The 20,561-nt window shown below is 50.8% G+C and overlaps 1 protein-coding gene across 1 annotated transcript; it reads right to left on the bottom strand.

The window, feature by feature from the left end:
- Nucleotides 1-1,768: 1,768 nt before the first annotated feature.
- On the bottom strand, nt 1,769-10,606 carry LOC102899379. Its single transcript, XM_045035019.1, has 5 exons — nt 10,553-10,606; nt 10,209-10,497; nt 9,558-9,908; nt 6,364-6,449; nt 1,769-2,320 (listed from the first exon to the last, which is right to left on the bottom strand). Exons 1-5 carry the CDS (start codon nt 10,604-10,606, stop codon nt 2,201-2,203), a joined length of 900 nt encoding a protein of 299 aa, XP_044890954.1. The 3' UTR covers nt 1,769-2,200.
- Between the last annotated feature and the right edge of the window lie 9,955 nt (nt 10,607-20,561).

Here is a 20,561-nt window from a genome sequence, read left to right as displayed (position 1 = left end):
ATCTCATTTATGTGAAAACTCTGTAAGATAGGTAGCTACAATTATTTCTGGTTTATGGACAGGATGGGAGGGTTAGGAAGGTGACTTACCCAGAGATACTCAGACTGTGAGTGAGTGACCTGGGCTTTTAACCTCATTTCCAAAGCTAGTTCCCACACCGTATCTCCCCAGTGCATGTTGGAAATGTTTTCCATTTTCCAAAGAGCTTAAACACATTTTCTGCCCCCAACTCCGTGATAAACTGTGAAAATGTTGGCGTATATGGAAAGTATATGAAAAATTCTACAACTCACAAATAACCCTCGTGAACATTTTAATGTAGACACTCACGATTTTGTAACATACGGAAGTTTATATAGAAAGAATAAAAGATCAGCCAGTCTGTACCATTTCTTTTTTTTTTTTTAATTTTTTTTTTCAACGTTTATTTATTTTTGGGACAGGGAGAAACAGAGCATGAACGGGGGAGGGGCAGAGAGAGAGGGAGACACAGAATCGGAAACAGGCTCCAGGCTCTGAGCTATCAGCCCAGAGTCCGACGCGGGGCTCGAACTCACGGACCGCGAGATGGTGACCTGGCTGAAGTCGGACGCTTAACCGACTGCGCCACCCAGGCGCCCCCAGGCTGTACCATTTCATATGCTGCCTTTATCACTTAAAATGATGTCATAAGAATGAAGACAGTTTTCCTTGCGTTTCTTGAGTCAGAGGAAAGAGGCAGCTTGCTAAAGCTTTGGGGTAGAGCTGGTGCTGACCCGCCCCTGGCTTGTGGCCTAGAGCCCCGTGTGGCACCTCTGTGTCCAGGTGGCCCCTTCCCCGCCTGGGGCTTGATAGACCAGCGGGACTCCCCGGAAGGGTCGGCGTCCCCAGGTCTGTACTGGATTCTGTCCAGCAGCAGCCAGAGCCACGGGAGACCACAGGGCCAGGAAGGGACGGCTTCCATGTCCGTTTCCTACGCAGGCAGGGTGTGTTGTAGTGGAGTCAGTGTAAAAGTGAGTCCCATGGGGAGGTGGAGCAGGCTGGGCTGGAAGCTCTGGTTTTGCTCCCGGTGTGACATTCCCATCACCTCCAGGATCACCTCCAGACCTAGGAGGCGCTGAGGCTTCCTCCCTTCGCCCGCTTGATCAAAAACACGCTGTGCTCTCAACGGACGCCAGGTGGCGCTATGGAATAGGAAACGAAATTGCCGCTCAAGCTACCGGAGGAGACCTGAAGGCCGAGGGAGATGAGATCTTTAAGAGAAGGAGGCAAGCTGGGAATGTACAGTTACTGAGCGTGCACCATGCAGGGTGAGCAGGGAAGGTGAGATCCCAGACAAAAGTAGGAGCACACGGGGGAAGAAAGATACAACGGTAATGAATCAATTAACACGTCGTCATTGGAAGCTAACACGAGAGGCATCTGATGGAGAGGAAATTCCCGTGGGTGGTGGGGTCACACAGACTGGGTGTGGATCCACGTTCAGGGAGTTACTGGCGCGATCACAGCAAGTCACTTCGTTTCTGAACCGGAGTTTCTTCGTCTGTAAAAGGTACCGAGCTCTTACAGGCTGCGTTGTCCTGAGGCAACCTCTGGGCTCCAGGGCTGATGAGAAAAGGAGGAAGGGAGGCTCTTGTCTGGATGGCTCCCATTGCCTGTTGGGAAGGTGTGATTAGCCCAAGATTCTCTATGGTGTTTTGGTCCTCTGTGCTCACTGGGGCCAGGATGGTGTCATTTTTTGCACAATGCCTGCCCTGCTACCTTGTACATACAAAGTACCCAGGACATTGTGTATTTTATTGAATCAGGTGAATGGATGTAAATTACAGAACATGACCATGGGTTTCAAGCTGTGATATGGACAGTGGATACTGGCCATCAGGTAAAATAAAGGGGTTTAGGAAGGCTTCTTGGAGCAAGTGGGGCTTAGAAACGGGGGAGGATTGACTAGGGAGATGAGAATCCTAGCGTTCTGGGCTAGGGGGCAGCATGAGCAAAGGCCCTGAGGTGGGAGTGGGGGAATGGATGTGGTGCAGAAGGGAGGTGCCTTGCTGGTGCTGGGAGAAGAGTGAGGAGCTGGAGCAGCTAGGAGGGAGGGGCGCCGTGTGGCAGCCCGAAGAGCCCAGCTGTGAAGTGCTTGGATTTGCCTTGGCAGGTGCAGGCCACTGGGTGGTCAGGTCTAGGACACCTGTCCCTGGGACAGTCACCAAGAGGCTCAGGGCTACAGGGGCTGCCGTTCATATAGGGGCCTGCCGGGTCTGGAGGGTGTCAGTGCAGGCGGGGGCCATGGATATCCAAGAGTCTTTTGAGGTTCAAGGCCCCCTGCTGTCTGAGGCCTTACCTGCGAGGAGGGAGAGGAGAGGTTAGGAGGCTGTTCTAGGGGTTTGGAGGGACCGTGGTAGGCCAACGTACTCTCTTCCATTGGATAGCTTCCATGAAACGGGAGAGGCTACAACTGCCCTCCTTGTGGCGTGTGGGGCAAGGAGCCAGGAGGCCAGGCCCAGGGGCCCCTGACTGGGTGAGTGCTAAATAGGTCTGTGTAAACTGCAGGGCTCTGGGACCAGGAACAAACTGGTGGGTAGATGTGTGCTTGCTCACAGGCAGCTCCTGGATCCTGGCTGTGGAGATCCTAATTCGGAGGTTTATTGTGAGGACCTCAGTGCTTCTGGGGCATGTGGTCACCGGACTGGACTTGGAAGAAAATGCTGGACTTTACCTGTGTGATTGATGAAAGTAACGTGCCCCACTGCCCGACTTGGTGGGATCTCCTGACAAGGGGAACCGAATTTACTGTGCACCTATTTTGTGCCAGGAATACATAATCTTATTTAACCCTTTTCATAAAATTTTTTGGTGTGTTTATTTATTTTTGAGACAGGGAGAGGCAGAGCCTGAGTGGGGGAGGGGCAGAGAGACAGGGGGACGCAGAATCCGAAGCAGGCTCCAGGCTCCGAGCTGTCAGCACAGAGCCCGACGCGGGGTCGAACTCAGGAGCCGTGAGATCATGAACTGAGCCGAAATCGGACACATAACCAACTGAGCCACCGAGGTGCCCCTACCTAGTACTTTGAAACGCACAAACTGCTTTTGCTTCGTTCTCTCTCGAATCTGTTCTTAATCCCCTGATACCCGGTGAGCAAATAAGGCAGTTTAAAGAAAACCATCGCCCTCATTTTACAGATAAGGAAATGGAGGTGCAGAGAAGTTGAGGCTGGTCTAGGAGGCAGCTGACCAGCGAGAGGAGGGAACAGAACAAGCCTGAGTCCACAGATCCCAGGTTGGGTAGTGACAGGCAGGGGCAGGCTGCATTTCCTGTTGCCACTGGGGGCCTGGCAAGAAGGGTGTATATTCATGCTCTAGCTGGTGGGCAAGAGCACCTCAAGCCTGGGCCCCAGAAGGCACCGTGGGGCGAAGGGAAAGGAACTCGCCTACCGTTGTATCAGTTAGACCGCCTTTGGCTGCAAGTAACAAGAAACCCCACCGACACTGGCTTGAGCTACAGAAAATTGAATGATCTCATGGACAAAGAGTCTGGAGAAGGCATTTGCAGGTATGGCTCAGTAGCCCTGACATGGCCTCGGAGGTCAAGGCCTTCTCTTTCTTCCTTTCTTTTTTTAAAATTTAATTTTTTATTTTTTTAAATTTACATCCAAATTAGTTAGCATATAGCGCAACAGTGATTTCAGGAGTAGATTCCTTAGTGCCCCTGACCCATTTAGCCCATCCCCCCTCCCACAACCCCTCCAGTAACCCTCAGTTTGTTCTCTGTATTTATGAGTCTCTTCTGTTTCGTCCCCCTCCTGTTTTTATATTATTTTTGTTTCCCTTCCCTTATGTTCTTCCGTTTTGTCTCTTAAAGTCCTCATATGAGTGAAGTCATGATTTTTGTCTTTCTCTAATTTCCCTTAGCATAATACCCTCCAGTTCCATCCACGTAGTTGCAAATGGCAAGATTTCATTCTTTTTGATTGCTGAGGAATACTCCATTGTGTGTGTGTGCATATATGTGTGTGTGTGTATGTGTATATGTATATATATATACACCATATAGACATATATGCATATATACACACATATATGTACATATACGTATATATGCATATATACGTACATATATGTATACATATATATGCATATATATCTATATATATGCATACATAATGTATACGTATATATGCATACATATGTATGCATATATATACACCACATCTTCTTCATCCATTCATCCATCCATGGACATTGGGCTCTTTCCATACTTTGGCTATTGTCGATGGTGCTGCTACAAACAAGGCCTTCTCTTTCTACGCCACTGGCTTTAGCATGTTGGTCTTACATCTGTCCTCTAGGTCACTAGATGGTTGCTGCCGCTCCAGGCCACACATCCTCACATAGAGCAGGATGCCAAAGAGGACATTTCCCACAGTGCTCTTTTTTTTGGGTCAGCAACCTCAGAAAATCTTGGCAGACTTCTTACATCTCATTGACCAGAGCTGGGTCACACGACCATTCCTGGACTCTCACTGGCAAAGAGGAGCAGGATGGCCGAGACTGGCTCAGACAAAGCATAACTTATCTGCTGGTTCTAGGAGCGAGAGTCTGGCTTCACTCAGCAAGGTGTCTGAGCAATGTCCATGTGTGTTATTGAGGAGGAAGGGGCAGGCAGTTTGCGGGGTGATACAGAGGAAACTTGTTGTATAGGAGACCACTTGTGTCTTCCTCGATCGTGGTGGGGCTGGGTCTAGCCTGGCTCTCCCTGGGCAGGGGAGGGGGCCGCCGTGGCAGGTGTGTACCTATGATATGGTGGGCCCGCCTGTGAGCGAGGGCCTGGGTGGCTCCTGACTCAGCTGCCAGCAGGATGGCACAAGTGGGAGGGGTGAGTGCAGTGGCCTTTGCCTTGCAGTGGATTCAATAAAGCTTTTTTTTTTTTTTTTTTTTTTTTTTTTTTTTTTTTAATGTGGGGCCGCAGTCCCTTTAATAGGAGAGAGAGCAGGCCTGGAGCTTGGTGTTTCAGAAGAGCCTTTGGGGGCCGTTTACCTTTCTTGGAGCTTTGCCACATCTCTCGTGATCATTCTACACCTTTGTCTCAATGTCAGGGGCAAGGTTAGGGTGGAGGCTGCCAAGGTGAAAGAGAGAGAGTTGGAGGAGAGCATCCAGTGGGGATGGATGCGTCCCAGGGGTGTGGCGAGGGGCTGCCCAGGCTGTTCACTGCACAACCCAAGTGGCTGTGACTTGCGTAGATCACGGCATTTAAGGGCCCCCTAGAGCTGTGTGGGCACAGTCTGGAAGACCCGATGAAGCCATACATGTGTGTGGACACAGGGCACGGATTTGGGGCTGTGGGACACTTGCTGCATTGTATTTGCCATCTCTCCTCTTCATTCCCCCCACCCTGTTCCCCCTCCCTGCCTCTCAGTCACCTGGCCCTGCACATCTGTCTTCCTGCGGTTGTCTTCCACTCCCTGGGGCCACCACTCCCTTTTCTGGTCACCTTAGCCCTCAAGGCAAGGTTCTGCTGCTGGAACCCAGAATCCAGGCCTGCTAGTGTGAAGACGGGGACCATTTTCAGTCCTCCCTGAATTTTCTCCATCTGCCCACGCTCCAATGTCTCTGAGCAGCCTCTCTCTCACCTCCTGTTCCCCTCAGTCTCTTCACTGGGGGCCCAGCTTCCATCTAACGTCAGCTGAGTCCAGAGCTCAGTGAGGGAGAGGGCACTGGCGAGTCAGTGGATGCGGGTGGGGCGCAGGCCCCGTGCTGCCGAGGTGTGCTCCTTCCCCTTGCCTGCTGGATTGTTCTCTTCATCTCAGGTCAAGGGCTGCCCTCTCCGTTTCTCCAGCTGACCTGCAAATGGGCCCCACTGTTTTGGGGCAAATGGAGAGATACAGGGGGAGGAGCTTGGAGAAGGATCCGGGCCAATCCCTTTCCAGGGCTTGATGAGGCTTCTTGCTCGGGACTGCAGACCAGTAACGTCACCTTTATATGCGAAGAATGACACCCTGTTGCCACGCAGCCCTTGAAAACTACCTCGGCCCCTTTGTTGTCTATAAGCCCCGCTGGGGAATGTGGTGAGTGACCGTGTCCGATGACCAGATAACAACAGCAGCAGCACTGTCCCCACCATGGCAGACCTGGACAGAGCCTGGCAGACAGCTCCCGGGGCACACACTCCTTGGATGGGATGCCAGCATTTGCACGCCAGTCTGGTTCTTGAGCTGCTGTTTTTCCATTTCCTTGTCTGACTTTTAACATCCACTTTTGCAATGCTGATCCTCGGAGGGCAGATATCTGGGCAATCTTGCAAAGAAGGTACCCAGGAGATAAGAAAAGTAGAAAGATAGACACGATAAAAGAACGATAAAGGACTGTTAAAGGAACGATAAAACTGACCTTTAAGTTGTGAGTTGCCTCTCTTGAATCTGGATTTTGAAATATTTTGCTGGAGACCTCTTTTCGCCCCCCGAAACCTAGTAACACTAACGACAACAATAAAACAACAACAACAACAACATCAGTGACAGCAGCTACCATCACTGAGTGAGTTTTTATGTGCTGGTTGCCGAACTCATTTAATTTAACATAGCAGCTGTTATTATCACCATTTTACAGATGGCAAAACTGAGGCCCAGAAAGGGGAAATGACTCGCTCATTCCCCTTGGTAGTATTTGAACTCAGCCAAGGGGGCTCTAAAAGGTAGGTCCTGAATTTGGCTGCATTGCCCCCTCCAGTGAGCTGTAGTGAGAGGAATGCCAACTCAGAGAAGGTCAGTGATGCACGGGGTCTGTGCCAGGTGGACCTGATGAGGAAGAGGTAGTGTTCTTTCCATTCTTTTTATTTAAGAAAATTTTTAAAATTCATTTGAGACAGAGCGAGTGGGGAGAAGGGCAAAGGGAGAGAGTTTTAAGCAGACTCCAGGCTCAGCCGGGAACGTGATGGGGGGCTCGATCCCGTGACCCTGGGATTGTGACCTGAGCCGAAACCAAGAGTCAGATGCTTGACTGACTGAGCCACCCAGGCGCCCCCAGAGGTAGTGGTCTTTTAAGAGTTGCACCCCGGGGCTCCTAGGCCAGGGGTTCTTGCTCTGGGTAGGTCCTGTGGTTGGTGAGTGGAGCAGTGGGGGAGCCCAGAAGCTTCCCTAGGCTCATGGCTCTCACTGCCTTCTCTGCCGTATCTTGCTCCCACCTGGGGCCCGGCACGGGTCTGAGGGGACAGGTGCTAATTCCAACCCTCCAAACTGGGAGATGAGGCTCAAAGTCCTGCAACCCAGAAACGACAGGAAGCCGGAGTCATCTGTCACACCTGCTCTCCTGCAGACCCTCTGGTAGAGCACATCTCCCCTGCTCGGCTTGCTCTGACTGCACTTGGGAAGGTCTGGAGGGAGGTTCTCAGTGACAAGAATCTCTTGAGGAGGCGAGAAAAGGGAAGGAAGGACCTGTGAGGCTTTGGGGATGGCCTCCCCAAACCAGTGGCCTGCTCTTTCTTCCTTGTGACTGCTCCTCACTGGATTCCCACCCACATCTGGGCCGTGATTGCTGTCATCGTGTGGCCCTTTCCAGGAACAGTGGGTGGAGTTATCCTGATGTTTTTCCGAATTCAAAGAATTTCTCCAGCCTCTCAGAACTCAGGGATGGCCTGGACTTGGCCCGAGAGCTGCCGGGCTGTGTTTCCCCGGCCTCTAGTGAGGGTCAGATTCCGAAGGTCACTTCTCTGTCCCTTCCCTCTGCTTCCCTTTCCTGTTCCCCACTCTTCCCCGGCAGTCCCAACCCCATTCCCACCTTGATGCTTCCCAGCCAGAGATGCGTGTTTGGAGGCTCTGCATTTGGCTTTCCTGGTGGTCCTTTTCCTGGCCTTGTGGTTCTTGATAGCTCATGATGGCTTGGGTGGAAATTCCTGCTCCAGCCCCAGATCCCTAGGAACCCAACCCCGGCCTCGGCCCCTCCAGGGCACCTGGCATGCCCCAGCCCTGCCTCCCAGGCTGCGGCTGCGAGATGGAACACGCTGAAGCCAATGGAGAGATGGGTGCAACGAGGCCCTACGCTCCCAGCCCCCTGCCGTCTCTCCACCTCCAGCACTTCCCGGGGCACTGAGTAATGCTGAAGGGTGGCAAAGTCTCTGGCAGTCTTAAGGTAGAAACAGAGAAAAGGGAAATAAAGTGAGAAACAAGTGGCAAATAGAAAAAAGAATAGCATTACTGTTGTTGAGTGCACTGTGCTTGGCACCTTACATAGATTATCTCGCTCTATCTCCATAGCAGTCCTCTGTAGCCGGCACTGTTAACCCCATTCACAGATGAGGAAACAGGTTCACAGGGGGACTCTGACCCCCTCAAGGCCCCACAGCTGGGCAGTGGCAAAGCTGGCAACCCTGGCTCTATCTTTATCCCAACGAATCCCTTTTAAGTCTCCAGTCCAGGCCTTCCTCTCAGAGCTCCAAATCCTTGTATCGGATACTCCCTACATGGCTCTGCTCTGAGCAATCAGTGTATTTCTTCTCCCTGGCCACAGTGACTGTGGAAAACACACACACACACACACACACACACACACACACACACACACGGGCCAACGAGAACCCTTGGGAAGGAGAAATTTTTTTCCTCTGTGACTGCCAGTAGGAAGGAGGCTGTAAGCCTGCAGCATCCAAGGGATGCCACATGGCATCCTAGAAGGAGGCTGGCATGGAGAGAATCGGGTCTGAAAGATGGAGAGGAGGCGGCTAAGTCCTCATGGCACCGTTTGAGCCTGGATCCAACTATGCCTGAAGCTGCAACCCTGACCTTTTTAGCCAATAAATTCCCTTTGTTGGCTTAAAGCGGTTTGAATTGGGCTGCTGCCACTGGCAAGCAAAATCGTCTAATACAATTGCCAGGACTTGCCCTAATTCCCATTTAAGTGATTTTGTTAGATCTGTCCTTTTGAAGCACCTGGTGCACAAAGGCCTTATAGTCCGCCTTGCTCCCAAGTGGGCTGTCTTTTATAATTAGTTGTATGCTCCCAAGCCTGGGGCATAGAAGGTGCTTTATACAGACTTTTTAAAATTTTCTCTCTCTCTTATTATCATTATTTTTTTTTAAATAAATAACTTTTGAGTTCTAGACTAACAGCCAGCAACCACCTCCCTCTTGCCTGTTCTGACCTAGTCATATATTTAGTTCTTTTCAACCCTCTCCCTCAACTTTGTAGCCTCTCCATCTCCCTGGTTCTTGCTGTCTTTATAAATACATGAAATGCTCTGAGTGGCAGGTTGTGAATCCTCAGGGGCTCCCTTCGCTTTGGTGTTCCCAGATGCAATGTAGGAGCCTAGGCCCTAGAGTTTCGGGACACTTTGGCCTGTCCTGCTTTGCCCTAGACCACGGTTCTCTCTCCTACGGCGGGGTTGGGAGTCCAGAAAGTTCTCTACAAAAATGGTTGGCTTGGTTTGGGGCTCCTGTTGGACCCAGCAGAACCTGGATGGAGAATCTCCTACTTTATCAAAGCCTGGCTCACTTCCTTGAAATGATCTTTCTCACTCCCACCGCCCCAATGGGAAAACTGAGGCAGAAACGAAGGAATGACCTGCTGGAAATCATAACCCAGAGTCTGACCTTTGGACTCGGAATCCCACGCTGCGCTTTTCTGCACACGTAATTCGTCCTGCTGCTTTATTTGGTCTCTTTCCTTCCGAGCGGGAAACACAGCTGTTGGAGCTTTGGGGGAGGATGTAATGCTTATTAAGACCCCCCGCTCCCCAGGCAATGGCTCAATGGCTGAACTCCTGACCCTCGGGCTGCTGCAGGAAGTGTGACGTACTGGCTCCGGCTGGATTCTGAGGTCCGTGGGGAGAGGCAGACAAGCCAGATTGAATTCTTGCGTCCAGGAGGTTAAATACGTGTAAGGGAATGGCAGAGCTAAAGCTGCTGATGCACTTCTCTCGGCTCCCGGAGGAATCGGCTCTGCTGGAATGACGTGTGAGCATCCGTGAGCCTGCTGCTGGGAGGGTCCTGGCGGGATCTGGTGGCCCTCAGAGGCTGCAGGTGTGAGCTCTGGGCCCCGGGGTCGCCTTCGGACACCTGCAGGCCTCCCCCGAAAGGTTGGGAGACTCCACAGCTGGGAGTCTTGGCCAGAGCACGTGGCGGGGGGCAAGGGGTTGAAGGGGCGCGGGACAGACCTATCCCTCCTCTGGGAGCCCCAAGCTCTCGACAGGAACCTCAGCTTTCATTTGAGAATCTCCTGTGGGGAAGCAGGGAGGTCGGTACCTTTGTATGACTGCCTCGGAGGGTGGGAAGTTGTTAGAATGCTGGGCCCCGGAGGCAGGAACGGTTGGTATAAAGTCTGCCCAGCCTCCCTCCGCTCCTCCACCACGTGCCCGTAAGAGTTCTGCTGATTTTCGATGCCTAGTATCCATTCCCCTTTCTCTTTGGTAGCACGTCTTGACTTCTTTGGGGAAATCTGCCACCGACCGATTAAGGTGGGGCTGGCCTTAGCTTCCTGATTCCAGGTCCGTGACTCTGCCCAGCCAATCAGAGCCCCACACCCTGACTCAGCCTAGCCAATCAGAGCAGCATGCCGTGATTCAGTCTGGCCAATCAGAGCACCATACCTTGCTGGTGCAGGGGTGAATCTGTATCCCAAGGTAGACCAAGGAGACATGCATTAGCGTAGGCCACGTTAAGCTGCTTTGGCAAATCCGTTTCTAATTTCTTTACAGCCACAGTGTTTTGCTTGTTTGTTTTGTTTTGTTTTGTTTTAAATCCCTCCTCAACTACCTGCTGTCTTCCTACTGGGGTGGCAAAACTGTCAGATCTGAGCGTAGGAAGCCACTCTTGAGGGAACCTGCCTTGGAATGAAGCCAACACCGAGGAGAACGGAATGGAGAGAGGCAGTTCCTGACAATCTATCATTTGAGCATCTGGATCTAGCCACGCGTACATCCCATCTCCTGAGCCAATACAGTGACCTCTATTGTTTTCTCTTTCACCCCTCCTCTCCTTCCTTCTTTTCTTCCTTTTCCTTTTTCTTTTTTAAATGTTTATTCAATTTTGAGGGAGAAAGATAGCGAGCGGGGGAAGGGCAGAGAGAGAGGGAGACAGAATCCCAGGCAGGCTCTGTGCTGATGGCGCAGAGCCTGATGCAGGGCTCCAACCCCCCAACGGTGAGATCATGACCTGAACCAAAACCACGAGTCAGAGTCTTAACACACTGGGCCTCTCAGGCGCCCCTCTTTTTCTTTTCTTGTTTGGCTTAAGCTACTTTGAATTAGATTACTATTGCTTGAATCAAAATAACCCTAATATATAAGTCCAAACTCTTTTTCTCCCACTGGCTGGTTCAAAACTCACCTTCTCCAGGATTAACAGTTCCTCTGTCTGACTCACTTATTTTTTTCAATGCTTCCTCAGAATTTACAACTTTTTGCATGACGTCCTTTTGTGCCTATTTGTGTATTGTCATTTTCTCATACAGTTCTTTTGAAATTTCCTTGACTAGAGTTTCAGTCAAGTAAAAAACAAAAGATATTTACTGGGCTCTTCTGAGCAAGTGGCAATGTGCTGGGTGGTGGGGTGGAGGGAGGGTAAGTCATTTAAAAATAACAATAGAACATTTGAATTGGGTCAGAGACAAAACTCGTGCATTAGGAAGGCCCATTCAAGCTGGGAGAGTCCAGGAAGGGGTGATGCATGAGCAGGGCTTTGTCCTGGCTGCTGTCACGGACTCAGGACTGGTTTGCAGGTCACTTGCAAATCTGATGATGTGGAGAAGAAAGACCTGTAAGCAGTGGGACGGGACGGGAGGGAGCTAGCTGAGCAGGTGCCACTTCGCGAGTTGCCTCCGGGGCTCTCTGTCCTGAGGTCCGTGAACTCTTGAAGCTGCTTCAACTGCAGGCTCAGGCATCAGTCCTGTGACCTGTCAGGGAATATGAAAATTCTCTAAGGTCTCTCTGGCCGAGTCAGCGTTGTATCACCTCACTCTGACCTAGAACTCAGCAGGCCTGTTTCCTGATGACCAAGCCTTGACTAACTTCTGCCTGGACCCCTTGCCTGACAGCAGATTCCCTTCTGGGCACGCGGTCCTGCCTTGACCAAGGCTTTGCAGGTGCCGAGCCCCAGGCTGGGTCCCTCCTGCTGGCCTCCACGTGCTCTGTCTGGCCCTCTGCTTATTTCTGTCTATCAGGCTCTCCCTGATCCACCTGCTACTTTCCTGTTGGGCCGTCTGGGCTCTGGGCTTTGGTTGGTCCCCATGAGCCCATTGCATCCAGACGGATCTGGCTAAGACGGATTCCGGGGGCAGGAAGCTCCCTCTACCCTCTGCCAAGGTGCCTCCGTCTCCCTGAGAACCATCTGCTTCTCCTCTGAGACCTGGGGTTCAGGGGCAGGAAATGACTGTCCCAAAGTCACTTGCGAGGGTCTGCAGTTTTCCCTAGAAATGTTAGTGAGACATTGTGGGATCTTCAGACGGAAGGCAGCAGATAACTATCATTAGAGCAGCAGAGAATGACTCTCCCTTCTGGTATTGGAGAAATTGGAAGAGAAGGGCTTGGAATTCTATATGCTCAGGCTCATAGCCCAGGCTTGACAAAAGCCCTTTCAGGATTGAAATAACTGCCGCTCCCAGCTCGGCTGTCCATTTCTGGTCCCAGCAGCACTTTCTCTTTGTCTGCAAACTGCTGTGCTGGTGTTTGCAGAAGGGGTTCCTGCCTGCTAACTGTGTACTCTCGCTGCCCTGCAGAAGGCAACTTCCTAGGAAACAGGGCCTCTCACCCCACCGGGCCTGCCTGTTGTTTATCTTGTCTTCAGATGAGTCACTGCTGCTTGTGACTTATTGACAGGCCTGATGTGGCTCTGCAGAGAATCCAAAAGCCGCGGGTGCTTCCTTGGAGGAATGCCTGTCTCGTGGAGGAGAGAAACCAGGACTTAGTCCTGGGGATTCCTGAGGTCATCTGTCGGCAACTGCAGTCGTGACCTGGGGAAGTTGCTTAATCTCTGGGCGTCTGTTTGTTTATCTGTTTTTTTTTTTTTAAATTTATTTATTATTATTTTTTTCATGTTTATTTATTTTGAGAGAGAGAGAGAGCGAGCTGGAGGGGGTGGCACGGAAGAAGAGAATCCCAAGCAGGCTCTGCACCGTCAGCACAGAGCCCAACACGGGGCTTGAACTCCCAAACTCTGAGATCATGACCTGAGCTGAAATCAAGAGTAGGACACTTAACCGACTGAGCCACCCAGGCGCCCCTGGCTCTTTATCTGTAAAGGGGGAATAACCATTTCTGTCTCTCAGGGGCATCGTGCAACGTCATCTTTTGAAACCCTGGTCTAAATGTGGAAGTTGAAGAAAGATTTCAGAGCTTGGGGCTGCCTGCAGGGCCGTTGTCTCGCAGTTACCTGGACCGGTGCCAGGTTATTGCCCTGTGTGCGCTACCCAATACCTTAATTCCCTGACGTCAGCTTCTCAGTCTTCCTTCTGTGGGCCTGCTCCTGTTCCCTGGTTCTGGTGGGAGGCCCGAGGTGGCGTTCATGCTCTCGTTAGGTGTTTTCAGCCGCCTGCCCAGTTGTGTGCTCAAGGCCCACGAGCCTGCTGTGCTGGTCCACCCCGCGCAAGGGAAACCGCTCTTCCCTTGGCTGGTGGCTGCTCACGCTGTTCCTTTTCACTTAAATTTTAAGTTTCAGCTAAGTAGTACCTATATATAGTTAAACATTTTAAACACAAGTTCTATTGGCACAGACTCCTTTTCCAGAATAGAGATGGTTTTTTTTCCAGCTCCCCTTTGCAGCGGGGAACGACCATGGGACTCAGTTCTGGCCAGTGGGATTGACACAGAAGTGTTGTGTGGTCATGTCAGGGAAACATCCTGGAAGGACAACTGGAATATACTCTCTTTTTCATCTTTGTCCCCTTTCCCACCCAACTGGCAGGAATATGGATTTGATGGCGGGAGCTGGAGCAGCCATATTGAACTATAAGGTGATCTTGAAATGGGAGGCCATGTGTGGTCTAGCAGCAAGAAAAAGGAGCCAGAGTATTTGAGAACTTTGTGGAGCAGCCCCGAGTTGCTTATCTTCAGTCTTTTACCTGGCACAGAAATGCATTTCTGTTTCCAGGATGGGCTTTTGTTTTGGGTTTCTCTTTCTTTCTGCCAAACCTAATTCTAGCAGACCCAAATGACCTGCCCTGCCACTCCCCACTGACAACCCCTTGCTGTCTTTTAGCTGTTTCTTCGAGTATTTTCCTCCAGATGTCTGCATAATACACCTTCATGCTATTTCGTTGTGTATTTGATTTTAGACATTATCTATGACTTCATGCTACAAAATATTTGGATGTAGCTTTCTTTGCTCATCCCCTCACCTTCTGCTACCCTCACATACTGCCCTCCTGCCCTATCTGGCCAATATGGATTCTGGTTGAATCCATAGATAGTGTATTTCTCCATTATTACCACTGTGTAATTACTGTCTGTAGTACAGGGAGTATCCCACAACTACATTTTCTTTTTAAATATAACATTTTGCTTTTCATGCAATTAATAATGAATCTTTTTTGGTTTGTTTAGTTTTCTTTCGAGGCTTTATTGAGGAGTAAATTACGTGTAACAGAATATGAATCTCTTAAGTGCCCGGCTTAATGGCTTTTACATGTGATGTACCTGTGACACCAGACATATGACATCCCAGAAAGTTCCCTTGTGTCCCTGTCAGTTAATACCCACCGTAGAGATAACCACTCCTCCCCCACCCCAGAGATAACCACTTTTTTGGATTCCAACTCCATAGACTGTTTTTTTCTGTTTTTGAAACTTATATAAATAGACTGATACCACGTGTATTCTTTTTTGACTGACTTCTTACCCTCATCGTGTTTTTATTTATTTATTTATAATGTTTATTTTTGAGAGAGATAGAGAGAGGGAGAGAGAGAAAAAGTGTGAGCGGGCAGGGGCAGAGAGTGAGGAGGACAGAGATCCAAAGCGGGCTTTTTGCTGACAGCAGAGAGCCCAAAGTGGGGCTTGAACTCATGAACTGTGGGATCATAACCTGAGCCGAAGTCCGACGCTTAACTGCCTAAGCCACCCAGGCGCCCCACCCTCATCATTTACAGATTCACTCGTGTGCTTGTGTGTATCAGTCATTCATTCCTTTTTAATGATGAGTTGCATTCCTTGGATGGAAATATCACACTTTGTTTATCCATGGACATTTGGGCTGGTTCCAGTTTTTGGCTATTATGCATAAAACTACCCTGAATATTCTTGAACTAGTATTTTTCCGGCTCTATGTACTCATTTCTGTGGACATATGCCTAGGAGTGGGGTTGCTGCCATAGGGTGGATGTATGTTTACCTTTATAAGAAATTGCCACAGAGCTTTGCAGAGTGTTGTAGGCACCATTTGGCCCCCATCAGCAACATATGAAGGGGCTCCTCCTCAGCACTTGGGATTGCCTGTCATTCTTAAAAATTTTTTTAATGTTCTTTAAATTTTACCTTGGGGTGGGGAGGGGCAGAGAGAGAGGGAGACACGGATTCTGAAGCGGGCTCCAGGCTCTGAGCTGTCATCCCCCGACACGGGGCTCAAATTCACGGGCGGCGAGATCATGACCTGAGCTGAAGTCGGATGCTCAACCGACTGAGCCACCCAGGCGCCCGTATCATTCTTAACTTGATCAATTCTTCTGGGTGGATAGTGATCATCCTTGTGGTCTTAATTTGCATTTTCTTAATGACTAATGTTGCTGACACCTTTTTTCATCTGCTTGTTAGCTATTTGGACATCTTCTGTTGTAAAATGCCTGTTTGAGTCTTTTGCTCGTTTTTGGTGTGCTTAGTTTCCTGGAGCTAATTTAAGCATCACTAACTTACCCCTCAGCCCTCTGACATGAAGTGACCATCTGCATTCCCCTCTGCCCCCTGCTCTCCTCACCTTGGACTCCTCTTCCCACCATCCTGGGAAGCCTCTTCCCTTTCCTTCCCCTGTGCTCGATCTCTGCTTCCCGGATCTGATTATGTCTTTGTTCCCACTTTACTCCCGCCTTTTGGTGGAACACAGCCTCTGAGCTTCCTGTGAAAGGATATTTAAGAAGGACATTTTTGGGGACTTGGCATTTTTGAAAAATATCTGGATTGTACTCCACTTAATTGATGATCTGACTGGGTGTAGTATTACTTCCCTCACAGTGGTGAAGGCTTGCTCCTTTGTCTCTGGCTTCCAAAACTGCTGTTGAGAAGTCTGAGGCCATACCGATTCTTGATTCTTTGTATGTTACTCCTCCCCCTGCCCCTTAGAAGCTTTTGGGATCTTTCCCCCCCTTTCTTCCTAGGAGTTTCAAAATTTCACAAAAATGAAATGAAATTTTGTGAAAATGAAATTTCACAAACATTTCTTCTTGGGCAGTTTTTCATTCATTGTCAGGTCCTCTTTCAGTCTTTTCAGGCAGATAAGTCGCGTTCTTAGGTTCTCTACTATTTCTTAGATTATTTTTTCCCTGCCGTTTCCTCTGTTCCCTTATTCTGGAATTCCTGCTGGTCGGATGTTAAATCTCTGAGACTGATTTTCTTCCTTACCTTTTCTCTTCCATGATTCATCTCTTTCTGCGGGATTTTTCCCAAATTGGTCTCCCGGTTGTTTTATTGAATTTTTCATTTTTCTCGCTTATGTTTTAATATCCTGGAACTCCTTTTAGGTTTTCTAAATGTACCTCTTTATATCCCCAAAGGGAATGGAATGACCGTGAATGGCTTGGCCGCATCCACGAGTGTAGACAGGTGGCCTACAGGGGCCAGGCTCACCCAGTGTGCGAGGGAAACAGGTAGAGTGTAAGACAATAGGGAGTGGGGGGACCGTGCTGAGCTGGAACATGGACTTGGGATTGGTGGATGTTTTTATTCTCGAAGAGAAGCTGGACATCTGGATTTTTACGGCTTGTATGTGCTAGCAACTAATTTGGCTTAAAAAAAATTATCGACATGTGAGTTAAACCAAATACACGTACAGGCAGTATTTGACCTGTGAGCGACCATTTTGTGAACCTCTAAGGGTGTGCCTTCTTGTTTGAAAATTACCCTTGCTTTCATTCTCTACTTCGTTTCTCACAACAACTCCGTGAAGCCCCTTGCCTCAGGGCTGGTCATGGGTAGAACCGTTCTCAAGAACTAAGTATAGTCCTCTGCTTAAAGATGCTCGGTCGGTTGGGCGTCTGACTCTTGGTTTCGGCTTGGGTCATGATCTCACAGTTCATGGATTCGAGGCCTGTGTCAGGCTCTGCGCTGACAGTGTGGAGGCTGCTTGGGATTCTCTCTCTTCCTCTCTCTGCCCCTCCCCTGCTCGCGCGCACGTGCGCGTGCTCTCTCTCTCAAAATACATTTAAAGAAAGGTGTTTTTTATTGTTTATTTATTTTTTATTTTATTTATTTATTTTTTCAACGTTTATTTATTTTTGGGACAGAGAGAGACAGAGCATGAACGGGGGAGGGGCAGAGAGAGAGGGAGACACAGAATCAGAAACAGGCTCCAGGCTCTGAGCCATCAGCCCAGAGCCTGATGCGGGGCTCGAACTCCCGGACCGCGAGATCGTGACCTGGCTGAAGTCGGACGCCCAACCGACTGCGCCACCCAGGCGCCCCTAGAAAGGTGTTTTTTAAAAAGTGTTGCCAATGAGCAGCGATGGGAGCGTGCTGCTCAGGTCTCCCTGCTGTGCAGGGTGTAGGGAGCTCAGCCTCCACCTGCCTCTCCTTTGGAGCCTGTCACGGTGTCGAGGCTGAGCCACACTCTCCCCAGGCTGTTCCCAGCAACCACCGACCACAAAGCAGTAGGGAACAGAGCCGGCCATTTCTGCCCCACTCAGCCCATCTCTAGCGTCACACCTTGCTCTGGGGTCCCCAGGCCTTCACTGCAGTCTCACTCAGCTCCCCCTTCCTTCTCCTCCTCCCCCTTTGCAGATGTCAGGCCTGCACCGTGGCCTGAGGCTCTGTCTGCCCGCTCCTGCTCTCCACCTGAGCCTTCCCAGCCTTTCCCCAACAAATCTTGCACACTTTTAATTCTGTCTCTGCTTCCCCAACTGACGCAGCTTCTGAGGCCCCAGGCCCTTGAAACATGCGTGTGGAGGTTACTTCCATCTCTGCCTGTGGTAAAGGACTCCTAGGACATTCATGCCTGGCAGGGAAGGGCCTTGAGAGGGCAGCTGGCCCCATTCCTTCTGCAGAGCTGCGGCCGTTAGGAGGCCAGAGGGCCCCCCACGCCCCCAGTCCCCGAGTCCCCTTCAGGTGCTGGCAGTTGTTTGAATGGGTCAGAGAAATGGCTTCTCTTCTTGAAGATGCTGGGATGACGTACGGTCTGGGGGGCGAGGGGTTCTCTGCTGGTTTCCCGTTTTCTTTCAGAATGTCGGGGATACAGTCAAGGAGTTTCCTCACAGGGGCAGGGGAGTACCCCTCTGCCCTCCCCCCTACCCCCGGCTTCTTACTTCGGGACAGTTGGGGCATTGGGGTTTGATCTGCTGACCCCCTCCTGGGGTCTTTCTCTGTATCCATCATCGTGTTCCCCGCCAGGCTGGCCTCCCTGCTTTACATCCTCCCAGGAAAACACATATGGATGGTTTCCCCAGTGACAGGAGCCTCTGGGTAAGAGGAGGTTGGGACACCCTTACAAAAGGCTGGTAGGGTTGACCTGCCCCTGAGGGGTTGCGGTTCTTAGGCCATGCGGAGCTGCAGTCTTCCTCCCAACCCCCTCCTTTTCTAGAAATGTGAGTTTCCACAGAGTTCCATGCTTGGGAGGAGGCGGAGCCCCGATGCGAACCCAGCACTTACTGGATGACCCGAGGGAAGGGACACACAGAGCTGTGGCTTCGCGTGGTTCTCGCATCTCTTCTCATTATCACGTTTGTTCTCCACTGAATGTTTCAAGATGAAGCTTTTGCAATCAGGGTCATCTGACCTTGGCTGTCGGAAGGGACGGAATTATGGCAACCTCTGGGGAGGGTGCCTCCTTCCACCTCCCTCCCTCGCGCCCCCCCCCCCATGGTTTTGTGGATGTAATACTGTAACAGAGCGAGGGAGGAGTCACAGGGCCCGCGCCAGCCCCCCCCCCCCCAGGTGACTGAGCCCGAGGTCACCTTTCTACCCAACTCCTTGGTCACAGAACGCACTGCATCCTCGGAATCAAAAGTGTGGAGAGGCTTCCTCACTGCTGGGTGGCTTTCAGCATTTTTCCTGCGGTGGTGGGCACCAGCCCCTGGGGCCCATAGGCCTGGCAGGCCCCAAGGACTCTCTTCATTTTCCTGGTGTTATTCTTGGTTTCGGAACCCCAGCGAGCTCTCGAGCTTTTTGTAGATGCGTCCCACTTACTCTGAGGAGGCATTTGGACCCTATCCTGGGGCTCCATGTTGTTCCTTTGTGCCTCTCATCGTTTTGCTTTTTAAAAATACATTTCTCTTCGTTTCAGCTGAGTCATTTTCCTCCTCCTCCTTCTCTTCTTCTTGACACTCCCAGGAGCCGGAAGGAGCCCTGTCCCAAATCCTTGGCTCCACCAGGCCAGATCTTTTCCAAATGTCAAACTCTCAGGAGCCTTGGCACAGAGCGGAGCCGACTGGGTTCTGGCCCTGACTCTCTTCCCTCCCTCATCTCGGTCAGCCTCTGCTTTCCTTTCTCATTAGGGAGGTTTATTAACTGGCTTTTCTGCGGGGACCTTTGCCTTGAGGTTTGCAGACAGAGCCTGGCAGGAAGGCCCGGTGCTCCCTCGCATGGCCCTGCTGCTGCCTGGCCCAGCCCGCCCCTCAGAGCTCCCCTGGGCACTTGCCTCTGTCAGGAGGTGCAGCATCAGGGAGCTGCTTGGGGGCCACCCTCCCATCAAGAGAGGGGCGGGGCCTTGCTCCAGGGTCTCGGCCACCCTCGTGTCTGCTTCAGGGAACGCTCCCACCACGCGGGACTGCCCCTGCCCCGCCCCCCACCGGCACCGTGGCCCTGGCCACGAAAGGCTTTGTACCCGCCTCACAGAACCGCTGAGACAGTGGAAAGGTTGGGCCGCTCGTCCCGTCTGTACTCTTGGCTGTAGGGGAGAAGCCTCCCAAAATGGCCGGGAGAAAGGGCACCCAGCCTTTGCAGGGCATTTCATGGGCTTCGAAGACTTTTCCACGTATTGTGACTCCGGTGCAGTTTCAGCTGTCTCGTGCTCACCGACCACTGTGAGGGAAGCTGGGTAGCTGTTCGTTTCCTTATGTTTGTAGCTGAGGAAACAGGCTTAGAAAGTTTAACAGATTTGCCAAAATCTCAGGGCCAGTCCTGATTTGGTTTTTCAGTTGTTATTAGAGAGAGAGAGAGAGGGAGGGAGAGGGAGATTGACCTAGTACAAGACAAGTAAGGGGCTGGATCACTAGTCCTGTCTGTGTCCCCTGATGCCACAATTATAGGCTTCTCAGTGATTTTCAATTTTGATAGCCACTCACTGATTCTATGACATGTTGGGGCCTCTCACAAGGACAGAAGGGTATATTTGCTTTATTTTTTATTTATTTATTTAAATAAAAAAATTTTTTTTAACGTTTATTTATTTTTGAGACAGAGAGAGACAGACCATGAACAGGGGAGGGGCAGAGAGAGAGGGAGACACAGAATCGGGAACAGGCTC

Source organism: Felis catus, chromosome A1 (assembly GCF_018350175.1).
Source record: "Felis catus isolate Fca126 chromosome A1, F.catus_Fca126_mat1.0, whole genome shotgun sequence".
Lineage (NCBI taxonomy): Eukaryota > Metazoa > Chordata > Mammalia > Carnivora > Felidae > Felis > Felis catus.
The sequence above is the reverse complement of the archived record's forward strand: the minus strand, read 5'-3'. Positions and strand labels throughout refer to the sequence as shown.

Excerpts from the sequence above, each read along its gene's own strand:
- LOC102899379 (XM_045035019.1), bottom strand. The coding sequence starts at position 10,606 with ATGCATGTCTCCTTGGTCTACCTTGGGATACAGATTCACCCCTGCACC. Across the intron at positions 10,498-10,552 it reads TTCACCCCTGCACCAGCAAG|GCTGAGTCAGGGTGTGGGGC; the intron begins GTATGGTGCTCT and ends CTGATTGGCTAG. Across the intron at positions 9,909-10,208 it reads TCCGAGGCAGTCATACAAAG|CAGAGCCGATTCCTCCGGGA; the intron begins GTACCGACCTCC and ends ACGTCATTCCAG.